The sequence below is a fragment of the Tinamus guttatus genome, unplaced genomic scaffold (assembly GCF_059628265.1).
Source record: "Tinamus guttatus ecotype Peru unplaced genomic scaffold, ASM5962826v1 Tinamus_guttatus_pri_ptg000649l, whole genome shotgun sequence".
Lineage (NCBI taxonomy): Eukaryota > Metazoa > Chordata > Aves > Tinamiformes > Tinamidae > Tinamus > Tinamus guttatus.
In genome coordinates, this window is record NW_028289183.1 from 3,814,068 (window position 1) to 3,827,394 (window position 13,327).

At 43.5% G+C, this 13,327-nt stretch overlaps 1 protein-coding gene across 1 annotated transcript in view; it reads left to right on the forward strand.

Moving 5' to 3' along the window:
- RNF213 (ring finger protein 213) overlaps positions 1 to 13,327 on the forward strand; it is a 47,883-nt gene that overhangs the window by 32,708 nt on the left and 1,848 nt on the right. Inside the window, 21 exon segments of the mRNA XM_088535872.1 lie at positions 6 to 185; positions 694 to 857; positions 954 to 1,056; positions 1,784 to 1,898; positions 2,761 to 2,971; positions 4,109 to 4,299; positions 4,682 to 4,810; positions 5,475 to 5,585; positions 5,824 to 6,066; positions 6,716 to 6,797; positions 7,402 to 7,436; positions 7,929 to 8,023; positions 8,627 to 8,786; positions 9,252 to 9,432; positions 9,907 to 10,001; positions 10,661 to 10,912; positions 11,250 to 11,382; positions 11,965 to 12,048; positions 12,378 to 12,558; positions 12,657 to 12,858; positions 13,021 to 13,098. Of these exon segments, the coding sequence (XP_088391998.1) occupies positions 6 to 185; positions 694 to 857; positions 954 to 1,056; positions 1,784 to 1,898; positions 2,761 to 2,971; positions 4,109 to 4,299; positions 4,682 to 4,810; positions 5,475 to 5,585; positions 5,824 to 6,066; positions 6,716 to 6,797; positions 7,402 to 7,436; positions 7,929 to 8,023; positions 8,627 to 8,786; positions 9,252 to 9,432; positions 9,907 to 10,001; positions 10,661 to 10,912; positions 11,250 to 11,382; positions 11,965 to 12,048; positions 12,378 to 12,558; positions 12,657 to 12,858; positions 13,021 to 13,098 (3,025 nt within the window).

Genomic DNA, 13,327 nt, shown 5'->3' on the forward strand with positions numbered 1-13,327 from the left:
TACAGGTTTGGTGTGAATCCATGTCCAATCTGCCTGGAAGAGCCCAAGGATCCAGTGTGCCTTCCTTGCCACCATGTGTGCTGTCTGAAGTGCATTCGAATGTGGCTGGTACCAGCACAAATGCATTGTCCGTTGTGCAAAGTTGCCATTGAGAATATTGATTTAACTGTCTCCGTGGAGCTCAGGTATCCCTTCCTATCTAAGGGGACAACAAGGGGTGGACAAAAGGGCTGGTTCTGTTAGGAAATTCTGACTTGACCCTTTGGAGCCATCAATATAAGCAGGACAGGTGGAAGAAACTGTGGAGCTGTTTACAGGCCTAGAACAGGTCCTGTCTTTTTCTGCTTATTGCTTCCAAGAAGTGAGGAAATTGTCTTGCCCCTGTAAAGCTAAGGCACTGTCGGTGGCTTAATCAGCCAGTGGAACTGCTTGTCACCCTAGATTGCTTGTGATAGCCAAGCACGACACTTGCAGTAAATCTGTCTGGTGTCACTGATAACTAAGATCACAAACGGCGCTGGGATATGGCCTTTGCAGACACTGTGCAAGTGTTGCATAAATCAGGGCTTGTGGAAAGGGGGAATGGAATCTCACTCTGGTGACTTTTCCCTATATCTGCTTTGTTCAATCTGTTATTTAAGTGCTTCTGTGTTTGACTATATTTGTGCTAATGCTTTTTTATTTCTCCCTCAGTAACGCCATAAAGAAAAACGCCCTGTTCCGGCAGAGATGCAATAATTTCTTTATAGATGTTGTCACTACCATGTGTTTCAAGGACAATGAGCCCCCTGAGGCAGCAGTGATAAAAGAGCTGCTTAATCTGCTGTTTGTTCACAAGAACCTCTTGCAAGATTCAGGTGAGCACCCTTCCTCCTGGCCCTTAGGCTCCTGGAATCAGTTCTCTTGCATGATTCTCTCTCATGACAATCCTGACTCCTCTTTTAACTCTGCAGGTCATCCTGCTGTCTACACAAAACTTCTGTCCCCGTTTAATGACGAGGTGGATACAACTCCTGTCATACGCTCAGTAATGCTGAAGCTCCTCCTGAAGTACAGGTGAGCACAGTCAGATGTTATTAGAGGACTCTGTGTTGTGTTGGCGGGTGTAGTTTGTTTTTATTTCTCATGACCACCCTGGTGGTTCTCCTCACTTCCGTGTTATTCACTGAAATTGAGTCTTTACAGGAGAAATGAATCTTCTTTGGTCATGCAGCTTGACTGGCTTGCATGTAGATTGTGGGAAGTATCTGATATCTCTGTACCAAGATTTATCTAGGTATTCTTAACTTAAACTTGGGCTGGGAAACCTAAAGAGCCTAAGAATGAATGGCTTGGGAAACCAGAAGAAGATAGCTGACTATCCGACCTATTCTAGAGCAGGAAAGCAATATCCATGGTCCACAGGCATTTAATCAGGAACAGGATTGTCATAAACCTCTCCATTTGTTTAAGTTCCCCTAGCCCCCTTCACAGTCAGTGTGGAAGGAGAGGCAATTCTGAAGTGTGATTATTTCCCAATTCAGATGCCTAAAATAGGTCAGATTGCTCATGTACTAGAAATGTTCATTGCTCACTGTTGGTGGTGCAAGCCCATCCTGCATGCGAATATGCAGCTAGATGGCATCAGCCAAAAAGCTGCATAGTGGCTTTTCCATCTTCTACATGGATCAACAGTGACCCCCTGCCTGTCACAATGACACAATTCATAGCTAGATCATGATATAGAACACAACTAGTAGCCACAGCATTGCAACTATGTTAAAGGGATGTTTCTCTCCTGTAGCTTTGATGAAGTGAAAAATGATGTGCAAGATTACCTAGTGCGGGTAGAACAAAGCCAAATCCTGGATAAAGATGATAAAAAAGAACTCTACCTGCTTTTTGTCAACTGCTTGGAGGTAAGACTGTGGGATGGGGAAGTCTTGGGCAAGGAAACTGTTACAAAAGAGAGGCAGGGATATAAATTCTTTGTAATTTTATGCTAGTTTCTTGTGTACATAACTAGCTGTCCAACTAGAAACCCCAAAAGGAAGATTATATTGGATCACCTGTTCAGAACTGTTCTGCAGTAGCTAGTCTTGCTTTTCCTAGGTAAGGCTGGTGTTTGCAGCAACATATAAAATCTTCTCTTTCCTTTCTTTCAAATGCTTTGGATGGGTGCTTAAGAATAATTAGGTGAGGCCAGACAAGACCAAACTTCATCAGTTAAGAGTGCAGCTAGTAGGGAGGTTTTTTAACTGCAGCTGTAGAAAACTGACACATTGCAAGATTTTAGATTATTGTATTCCCTTCCCTTGCATATTTTTAACCCCTTGGACAATTTCAAATAAACTTGATAGCAGAGTAGAAATTTTGTTTCCTCTAGTTTTCAATAAAGAATAGTGACTTTGCAGATAAGAAAGATCCAAATCTGTGTTCTTCATAAGAGAAAGACTGTAGGACTTTGCATCCTGAAACATGCTGTGTGTGTTTCAGCATGTGTTTGGCCAGCCAGCATGCTCACAACTGTCTTGCTGTGCTCTGTGCTTGGAGAATATGAGGGAGAGCTTGGGCATATTGCCCAAGAAAGGGCTGGGAGCACAACACAGGTGAAGATTGGGGCCTGGGCATCACAGGCATTGGAGTGGAATATGTGGTGAGAGACATGGAAGTTTAATGCACTCACTGCAGTGAGAATGCACTGGGATATGCAGCACAATAGCACAGCATATCTGATTTAAGTAGTTCTGCCATTCATGCACTATCTTCATCCATTTTTAGGATTCAATCTGTGAAAAGACCGAAGGCAGCTTTGGATGTGAGCGTACAGACTATCTGCTGAGAGACAGAAGCTTTCCAGAGAACTACCTCCCAAGGAACAACCAAGGAGCTCTTCAGGAATCATCTGTTGAATATCTGGAGGCAGTAGCCAAGGTTCGGCTCTACCTAGATATGGCCACAGAGCTGCTTTTTGACTTGCATGGGCCCACAGGTAAGTCAAATTATTGCACTTTTAAAGGCTGAATAAAGTCACTATGGGAGATGTACCAGGCACTGTCAAGGGTCTCTTGCTGTTACAGAACTTGTGTTGATATATCACCAAGAAAAAACTCATTGGCTCTTTTCCTTTTGCTTTCACAAGGACTGTCAGTCAGTATTTGTCCTCTTTACCATGCGTTAGAAGTGCTCCATATCTAGCAGCAAGGCTGTGCCAGTGGCCTCTGGGGTATAATTATGTAGTAGTCCTGCTTTTGGAAGGAGATTTATTTTATCCTGCAGGCACTGATAATGAATTTTTCTTTATAACAGACTAACTTAAATGAATAAAGAGTAAGTGAGGCTTCAGATACAGGACTGTGGTGAGGCTCTTTTTTATATGCATGAGAGCTCTGGGTATCTAAAAAGGAGAAAGATACTTCCAGAAAATAAGTAAATGAAGTGCTGAGATGAATCGCTGACCCAATAAGGGTGAACAATGTGTGGAGAAGAGCCTCAAAGATGTTTACACGGTCTGTGAAACATCAAAGTACAGTAATGTAATGAAATCCAAATGACTGCAATGTCCAGCAGTTGCAAGGAGAATGTTGGGCTAGGAATGTCTCCAGGAAGGCTGCATTTTTGGTGCCTTTATCACCTTGGCAATCAAGGAGACGATGGAAAGCCAATATTGAGCAAGATGGAAGAGCTCGGAGAATGAACTGCATTACTGTCCCTGGGAGGAAGAAGTGGAAACAGATTATGTGCAGAGGCATGACTGCATTTTTCTAAGTCTGGAGGGGAGCAGTAGGTACAGGAAATTCCCTGAGCTTTTCCAACCCGGACTTTCTATTGCGGGTCATCATAAAACTAAGTATTTAAGCTCTAATTTCAAATACGTCTTGGGCGTACAAGTCCCATCAGAAGTTGATAGTAGTTTTCCTTGTAATCTAGGACATTCTGAAATGGCATCCTCAGTCTCAGAAATGTGTTGCTGTGTAAAATTGGTCCAAGGGAAGATGCTAGATAAGCTTCTGGGAAGGGAGGACTCTGAAGTCCTGCATGTTCATTCCTTACAAGAAAAAGGAGCTTGCTGCTGTGATCAGTTCTAGCAGCAGCAGCTGGACACTCATTTTGTTCTTTTTTCCTCCAGAGCAAGATCATGTGAAGGAGAAGCAGCGTTATCTGGCAAATGTGAGGATGTTCTGTAGCCTCGCCAAAAATGACTGGCATAATGTTTACCTAGTGCGGAGGATTGCTAATCAGCGTGGGATGGAATTTGCTCAAAAGCTTATAAAAGAGGCACAGTTTAAATGGGTATTTCCAGCAGAAATTCTGCAACAGGTAAACGAAGTGTGTGTTGTTTTGGGGTTGCATGTCTGTGTGTGTGTGTTTGGGGGCGCGTGTCTGTGTGTTTTTTGGGGTGTTTGCAGGTGTTTGCTTCTTGTTGTTGTTTTCTTTTCCCTGGAGATGGCTCCGGTCTCTTTGGTTCGTGCTTCCTTTGGGTGTTTCTAATGTTGCATGGCCCTGGGGGACTCACCATAGCGGGCATGATCGTGGTGAAGACTTGCCCTGGCTCTTCACCAAGTGGAGTTTGAGCAGTGTGAAGCCATTTGGGTTGCCAGCCCTGCCTGTTGCCTTTTAGCAAAGGCTGATGTGACACGTCTGCTTGCACGTCCTTTTCTCATAGCCACGCAGAGCTCAGCACGGGCTTTTCTCTTCATAGACAGAGCATAATGAGGCTAATCAAATTGATCGGTACCTGGCATGTGGCAAGAACTACCAAGTCCTGCGTGACGTGGTGGGGAAAGCAGTGATTGAATGTAAGACTGAGGACCTTCTACAGGCAGAGAAGGTAGGACACAGGCCTTGCTGGCCAGCAGTTGCTCCTCACCAAAATCTGTTTGAGGGTTCTGGAGCATCAGCGTATAATCTTTGTATGGTTTTGTTGGCAATATTATCTTTCTTGTGAAGATGCCTAGGCTGCCTGTGCTTGCAAGGCTTTTCTTGGCTGAGCCAAATTACTTGGGTTTGTCACTGGCACTCCAGCATATGTAGGCTGGTTATTTCTATCAGCTGTTCATCCTTGCTTCTTTCCCCTTCAAATATATATTGCAGCAGTTGGTTTTACAGGGAGCATTACAGACACCTTGTTGGCAACTGACTGGAGAGTAGGCAGGTCTTAGAGCAGCTTTATGCCTCCTCCCTGTCTGCTTGTATCTCCCTAGCCTTGTGCCTTACCTTGCATCAAATAACTAGGGAATTTCTGAGTGATGATAACCATAACATACTCCAGAAGCTTCTGACACAAACAGAAAACACGATCAGCTTGAGGACTGTCAGATAAACCATTTATTTATGGCTCGAACAGCCATTTTTGCACAGTTGCTTTCATGAGTGGGCAGAGCTTTACTGTGGGCCCGCTGAAGCCTGCATGGCCAGTAACAGAAGCCTTGTGAAAGTTGAGCTTTGCCAACTGCAGCCTCTTCTCCATTGCATCATCAGTTCTTTTTTTTCAGGCACGTAGCAGTTCCCCACCTGCAAAGGCTGTCCATCTGCTCCTGGCTATTTTCAGAGAAGTCACTGCCCTGTATGGAGTCAGTGACTCAAATCTTCATCCCAAGCAGCAGGTAAGATTCTTCACTATGGAGGCTTGGGACAGACATGGTTCACTTGTAAGGATAAGTCAGATTTAAATTATTGGTAGAGGAACCTTTTGTTCTTTTGCCTTAAACATAACTCCATCCTGGTCTTGGCTGTTTTGAAGATAGTTTTCAATACAGTGGAAAGACAGCATGAGAAGTAGTTCTCTCTAGTTTGATGTGTAATCTCATGTTGGCTTTATTTCTCTTAAATCTATGATTTCAGCAAATCGATGCTATGACTGAGTTCATTAAGAACTCTGAAGTCCTGAATTCTCCGGAGCTGAAGAAGTTTGCAACGTCTCTTGTCAAGAACACGTTGGCATCTCTGACGGTGACTCCCCAGCGCTCCAGCCGCGATGGAGCGGTGGTGGAAATGGCTGTTCACGCCGCGGCCGTCCTGCTGTGCGGGCAGAACCCCGTCCTGCAGCCCCTGAGAAACCTGGCGTTCCTCCCGCGCGCCATGAAGGTGAGATGGGCCCAGGTGGTAGCTCTGCACCTTGCAGTTTCGTGTGTCAGTCTAGAACTTAACCTTTCTTAACACTAAAAGACACCAACTCGTGTATTGGCTATGAATTCCTGTTGGATGATTATTTCAGCATTGCTAGGATTAATTAGCACAGTGGCAAACTCTGGACTGGTACTTTTTTGAGGTGTGAGTTTTCCTTTTCACGTTGAGGTGTATCTGGCAAATACTGTTGTTGGGATTCCAATAAGCAGCTCAAAGCAGTTGACAGGTCATACTGTGGAGGTGTGCGTGCTCTAGATGATAATGCCTTACAAAGCCCTGTCCTTGCGATGGAGGGATCTGCTGGCGTTTGTTTTTTTCTTTCCGTGGCACACCGAGGGTATGTGAGGCCTCTCCAAGAGGAATCTAGCTCAGGAAGTCCAGAGAGCATCCATCCAAATCTTCACAATATTGACAGCTGAGTTTTAAGAGTAGCTTTTCACAGGCAGAACTTGAAAACATCATACATTGAGAGAAAAATACATCATTCTTCTCTCTGCAGTACCTCTGCTTGCAGACATCCCTTCCTCTCCACCGTGAGGAAGCAGTGAACAACTGCTACAGTAAAGCACTGATTTGTGTAATTATTTCTCACCATTTTTCCCCTTAGTACTCTTTTCTGCCTACAATGCCCGAAGATATAACGGCTCAGGCAAAGGGCTGGGAAGGAATGAAGAAACTGCGCTGGTACAGTAAGTACTCCTGACTTTCTGTGGGAGAAATGGAAGAATAATCCTTGTTTTTGTGTGAAATATGAGGGCAGATACTCTGCTCTTCTCAGCATGAATTATGCTTTGTAATTAAGATCTTTGTTGTGTGGATACTGCACTAGAGTTCATCGAGATCTATTCAGCCTTGAGCTTGTAGCTGTTTACAAAGTTAAACACTGTAAGGGACCAGCCCTAGTGCTTTTGGCTGTTAGAGATGTGGGTGGCGGAGGAGTAGCTCGTCCTGGCTAGCTTTCAATTTTTTGTTTTCTTTACTAGGATTTTCGTGCAGACTTGGAAGCATTCTTGCTTCTCAGCCCTATTTGGTACTTAGTAGTGAAACCTTATAGGTTTGCATTCCTTGTTTCTCAAGAAGAGAAACTGAAAATGAAAAATTCCTGAGGAAGGTGTTCACTTTTCTGTTTTTTGTATGGCCTAATGATTCTTTGAGAGTGTCACTGCTTTCCGTTAAATCTTGAGGCATATTTCTTACTATAGGGTCCCTGTAAAAGATAGTCCCTATAGAAGGAACAGAGACTTCAAAAACGTCTGTCTTACAATGCTGTCCTATTTCTTTCTCTTTTGATAGCCTGTCCAAATGGCCACCCCTGCACTGTAGGAGAGGTAAGAATCTGATGAAGTAGGTGCTGTCTGCAACATTAAACTGTTTCACATTTTTCTTATTGCGCAGTGGTGCGTTTTATGAACTAAATTATTGATCACTTTTGCCATTGCAATGTCAAATTTAGAATAACTCTAGTTCAGCTTATACTATAAGTTTAGGAAACAAGGCTGGCATAGGCCCTCTGCCTAGTAATAGCAGTTTTTAATTAACTGGTTATAGTTTGGTATATTATGGATTAGCAGACAGAAATGATAGAAGGCTTTGCTGTTACAGATATGGTTAGCAGCTTTTATTTGTGTTTTTTTTAATAAAATTCTCTCCATAAAAAACAATTTACTGTAAGAATGGGGGAGTAAAACAAAGGGTCTTGTATGAGTAAGGTGCCTCCTGGTGACTGATACAGAATATGCACTTCCTCTGCCCCAGAATGGGGCTCCTGTTTCTCTTGCAGAGAAGCTCTGTGTTCAGTGTTTCTCATTTGTCTTTGCTAGTGTGGCCTTCCCATGGAAATGAGTCGCTGTTTTGACTGTGGTGCCATAGTTGGAGGGCAACAGCATAAAGCAGTGGCTGGCTTTGAAGAATTACGGTATGCTTTGCTTCATTAATCTTTTTGGGAATAAACGATGCAACTTACGTGTTGCCTTGGAAGTTGGGTTTAGGCTTTTCATCCCTTTGCTCTCCCAGGATGGTGGTGCAGCTCCCTGCACTAATAGGCTGTGTTTTCTTAGATGTACCAGTGTGACTGAAGAGCTTCTACCAAAGCTGCAGTGACTGTTGGTTGTGACTTGCTGGATTTGTGTTCCCCCTCCTTGATTCCCCAGATTATTAGTACCTGTATGCAAAAACATCCGGGTTACTGATTCTAACAGCAGTGGCTTCTTATCCCTCCTGCATGGAGATGGCTGATCTTGTCCCACAGGGCTGGAGACTGCCTCCTTCACATCTATGAGGAAGGAAAACGTATGAGGAGGACATGTCCAAGGAAGAGCAATCAGCCAGCAAAAATAAGGGAATTGGCTTATTTATGTACAAATTAACAGGCAGTGATTTTCCAGTATAGACTCTTAACTGGTGGCTTTTGTGACATTTGGAAAACACAGGGAACAAAAAGGCATTATTGGGTATCAAGGACTTCTTATGTATCTTCTGTTGAGAAGAGGGGGGGAAAAAAAATTGTACCTTACAACAGGAGTACTGAAGACAGAACTCAGACTGGCCATGTCCTGGGAGACGCACAACGCAGAAGAACCATGGCAGTGTCTGATCGGGCCATGTCCCCGGTGGTCTTCCTCCTCATACGCTTACTCACACATTTGGCAATGCTGCTGGGAGCCACAGAAGATCCTCAGGTACCTTCCAGCACTCGCTTTGAGTGGCCACCTGAAAAGCAGAGAACCTGTATGGTGCAGGTTCTTTGGGGTCCTGTTGCTTAATGGTTAGGGCAGTAATTTAAAAAAATCACCTCCTGTCTTGCCCAGGGGGGATTTTGATTTCTTTATACCCTTTGAAAGAGGTTGAACAGTGCTGTAATTTCACTTTAATGAGGAAGTTCATTGACCATTTTATCATTGTATAGTGGAGTTGGGAACAGAAATACATCTACTGGAGCAGCACTGCTTTTTCTTTTTCCAATGGTAGAAGACTGGTGCTTCACTGCAAACATTCCTGCCTCTTTATATGTTCGTACAGTTCCAGTAGTAGGAAACTGGTAGTACAGAGCTGAGAATTTCTGATGCAGGACTGTAGCTCTAGGTGCATTTGGCTGGAATTGGACATTATTGGCTATGCTCATTTTTTGCCTTTTGTTCTTTAAGTCATTGGAAGAGATCATCAAGCCACGGGTGCAGAACTCGGTAAGCTTCCTGCAGCAGCATATTCAGGAGGACTTGGCACAGCTGACAAAAGTTCTGGGGAAGAGCGTGGATGAGACGATCAACATCCTTCATCTTCTCCTAGACAGTCTCCTCAAAGATCCGCATCAGCAGCGAAGCCAGTGTAAGGAGAACTGCCAACCAGCTACAAACTCTGATAGCAATTTAAGAGCAACAGTTACTTAGCTTCCTGGCTAACAGACCATTTCCAACAGGCAGTAACTGAGCTAATGAGGAAAATCCAGAAATTTACAGGTTGTTTCTTGTAGGGAAAGAAAGATTTTTGGTGGAGTTGATGGTTATTGATCATAATATAACTTTGGACATGTTGTTTAACTTTTCTGGGATCATGAATGACATTATAAATGTCCATATCATGCAAATGAATTGCTGAAGATTCTTTTAAAAAAAAATAGTTTGCTGTTTTGGATGATGTTTCCTCTCCAAATAGACTGAAATACTTGGCCTCTAATACATCTGAATTTGCTGTTGGCTCATCAGACTTGCAAGAATGTTATGTCTCAAAACTTAAAGAACTTGAGTTTTTTTTTAACTGAAGCATTGCAAACATAACACTTCATAAATTTTCCTGTTGCAGGGCCAGTTCAATTTGATGCTGTACTCTCCACCAAACAGAAAAGAAACAACTGGGAAGAAATTGTTGCAAAAACAGTTATTCTTCCTGAACTGGAGGTGAGAAATCTATATAAAAATCTTAGAATTTGAGCTATTCAAAGACCATCTATCTTCAAATCTGAGTTGCTTTATTACCTGTCCACACCACTATTCCTAAGTCCTGTCCATATATGACAGTTGCAGGTTAACTTTCATCTACTGTCAGCTAGACACTTCCATGCCAAAGATAACAAATGTGGAAGCTGTATATAGGGCCATAATTTATTCTATCAACTATTCAGTCAACATTATTCAATCTTTGACAATAAGTAGCAAATATTTAGATTGTGCTGTAATGGATTTGTATAGCTGGAAGGCAGAAATATCGTAGCTCAGCTAAAACTATTTGTCCAGTGGACACATTTTTGCCCAAAATAAATACTATCTGCCTTTTTTTTTTCTGTGTTTGTTATTTAAAGAATAGAATATCTGGGAGCTGTATGAGCTAGAGAGCAAAGAATTAAATTTATGGTATAAAAAGCTGCCTTGTAGTATGTGTTTTACAAACCTTGCCTGGAATTCATCTTCTGCTTTGGCATATTTCTGTGTTACTTGGTCATTGAGCTGCCAGGGAAATACACTGCAGAGGAGGTTCAACGTGACAGGATGCTGCTAATTCTGATACGATTTCACGTTTTTTTTTTTTCTTTGTTTTTTTTTTTTTAATTTTAATTCAGGATTTAGATAAAAAGCTTCTGGAGCTAAATAAACAAATTCAAGAGGATGAGAGAATTTCTTCCAATCCAATAGTGAAAATAGTATATGGTGACCCTAGCACTTTCCTGTCCAGACTGCCAAAGCACGGTCACATACACCACTCCAAGATGTGGAGCTGCCGAAAGAGGATTTCGGTGGAGAACCTGGGCCACGTAGTCCAGCAAAAGAATGCTGAGGACGCTGTTCCTCTCTTGTGGAAGTTTCTGCAGAAGGTGAGTGTGATGCAGAGGCCTGGAGTAGTTTACCGGGAGAGCGTTTGCCCAGTGGCAGCGCATCCACCCTGCAGGAACTTGAAGATGAGCCAATAACTGGCTACACTGGGCCAAAGCAGGGCCTTGATACTGGCAAAGCTAGGGAGAAAAACGGTCAAACTGGAGAAATCTTTGATAATATAGTGCCCTTTTCTCATAACTTTCTATTGTCTTGAGAGAATTGCACATGTAAAACATGTTTTTTCTACTAATAAATCATTAAAAACTAACTCAACTGAAGAATGCAATATCGTTTGTCCAAGGGCAGTCCGTTCTTAGGTCCCTTTTCCCCTTCTAGGAAATGGAACTGAGGCTGGTGAAATTTCTCCCAGAGATTCTGGCTCTTCAGAGAGACTTGGTGAGACGATTTCAGAACGCCACCGTTGCCAAACAGTGTACGATCCACGGCTTCCTCAACGAACCCCACTCAGGTGAGATGACTTTGCCAAAAGCCTAATTAGTGAAGCAGAAAAGTCTTTCAGATAGATTTCCTGGATAGCTCAAGTAAGAGGGAAAGCTTCTCTTAAACCTGCAAGCTTAAGCCCTCATATTTTGCTTTTAACTTGTTTTGCTTTAACTTCTCCAAATGACCTGGAGATCCTAACCTCAGTCTCATGCTTGAAAAAGTTATCATCTGAGTTTAAGAGAATGTTAGCAGTGGAAGTATGTACTCAAGGGGTGCAGACTGTGCACAAAGGTAGATAAAACTCTGAGTGCAAGAGGGGACATGTCAGATTTCCAAGTTATGCCCTAGATTAGTGCCCGCCTAGTAGGTAGGATAAGTGTTTATCTCTTAGTCATGAGCAAACTGATATTTTGTGGCAACTCCTTCCATTGTGTAAGGAGTAGTGCTTAAAAGACATGCGGATTCAAACCAAAAATACATCTAGCCCTGTAGCCTGGGCCAGTGGTGGATGAAAATGGCAGTGTGCTTTTAAAAATCCTCCCGTGCTGTGGAGTTTGTGTTGCTGATAAAAGGTGTTTTAAGGATTCCCGTTTCTAATATTTCTCAGATGTGATGAGAGACCTTTTGCAGAGGAGAACAAATGTGTTTCTGTCTGTGTGGAACAAACTGAGGAGATCTCTGGATACCAACGGTGAGTACCCTCCTTTCCAGCATCATCCTGAGAGTGGGGACGAGAGGTTGCCAGCTGCTGCCAGGACAGTGGTCCTCTGTTACCCTTGACAATCCAGGTACCTCCCATCAGTGATGCTGGGATGTGTCAGCAAAATCGACTTTTTTAGACCTCCTTAAAAAGGTTAAGGAGGTCTAGGTGGAAATGGAACAATTTGTTTCCCTCTTGTAGTATTCCCACATGAAGCATTTTCCTTTTAGCACTTATGTGACAGAAAAAGCTGTGCTCAGTTGATCTGTTTTAGGTTATGAGACTCTGCTCCTCAGGGACTTCTCTGCTTTTTATTTCAGGAGAGATTAAGCTTCCTAAAGGCTACTGTGATGCTGACCTGACCCTGGATAGCAACCTAGAGGTCCTTCTGCCACGTCGACAGGGACTGGGGCTCTGCTCCACAGCCTTAGCCAGTTATCTCATTAGTCTGCACAATGACTTTGTCTACTCAGTAAACAAATACATCAAGGAAGATACTAGGTATGTTGCTATGCCAGCTAAGCATTTCTTTGTCCTGTTGTATTACCTGCTTCATAAAGGTTCCTGCCTTTAAAGGATTTTTTTCCCCTCATCTGTAGGTACTTCGTCAGTCCATCGGAGGTGGCTGATCTGCACGTGATCAGTTACGAGGTTGAGCGGGACCTCATTCCTCTCATCTTGTCCAACTGCCAGTACAGCATGGAGAAGGGAGGGGAGACGCTGCAGGACTTCGATCTGGGAAGGATCCAGCAGCAAATCATGAGCAAGTTCCTGCAGGGGAAGCCCCTCATCACCCTGACGGTAGGAGAGTGCAGCCAGCTGGGTTTTCCACAGTCAACTTGTTGGCTTGCGTTGGAGCCCTGCATCGTTTGCTGCAGCCAGGCTAGGGCTGTAGCAGGCTTTGCAATGTGACCAACGCTCTAAAAGCTGTGGGTTTCATCCCAGATTCCTCTCTCCTGACAGGGAATACCTACCCTCGTGTACAGATATGATCGGAATTATGAACAGCTGTTTAATGATGTCAGGAATAAGCTGGATCAGGTGGGTTTATGCAAAGGAAGAAACGGGACAAGCAAGTGACCCTTGACATCTCGTGTCTCTTGCCTTGCTCATCTGCTATAAAGGCTCCTCTGCCAGTCTTTCTGCATGCCTCAAATATGTGCAAAGTGGCCTTGTTCCTCAGTCAGGATTTGCAAAGGGGAGGGGGGGGGATAGGGTTAAGCCTTTAGGGCTTCCTGACCTTGAGGCTCTGCCTGTTTTCAGGGCTGCA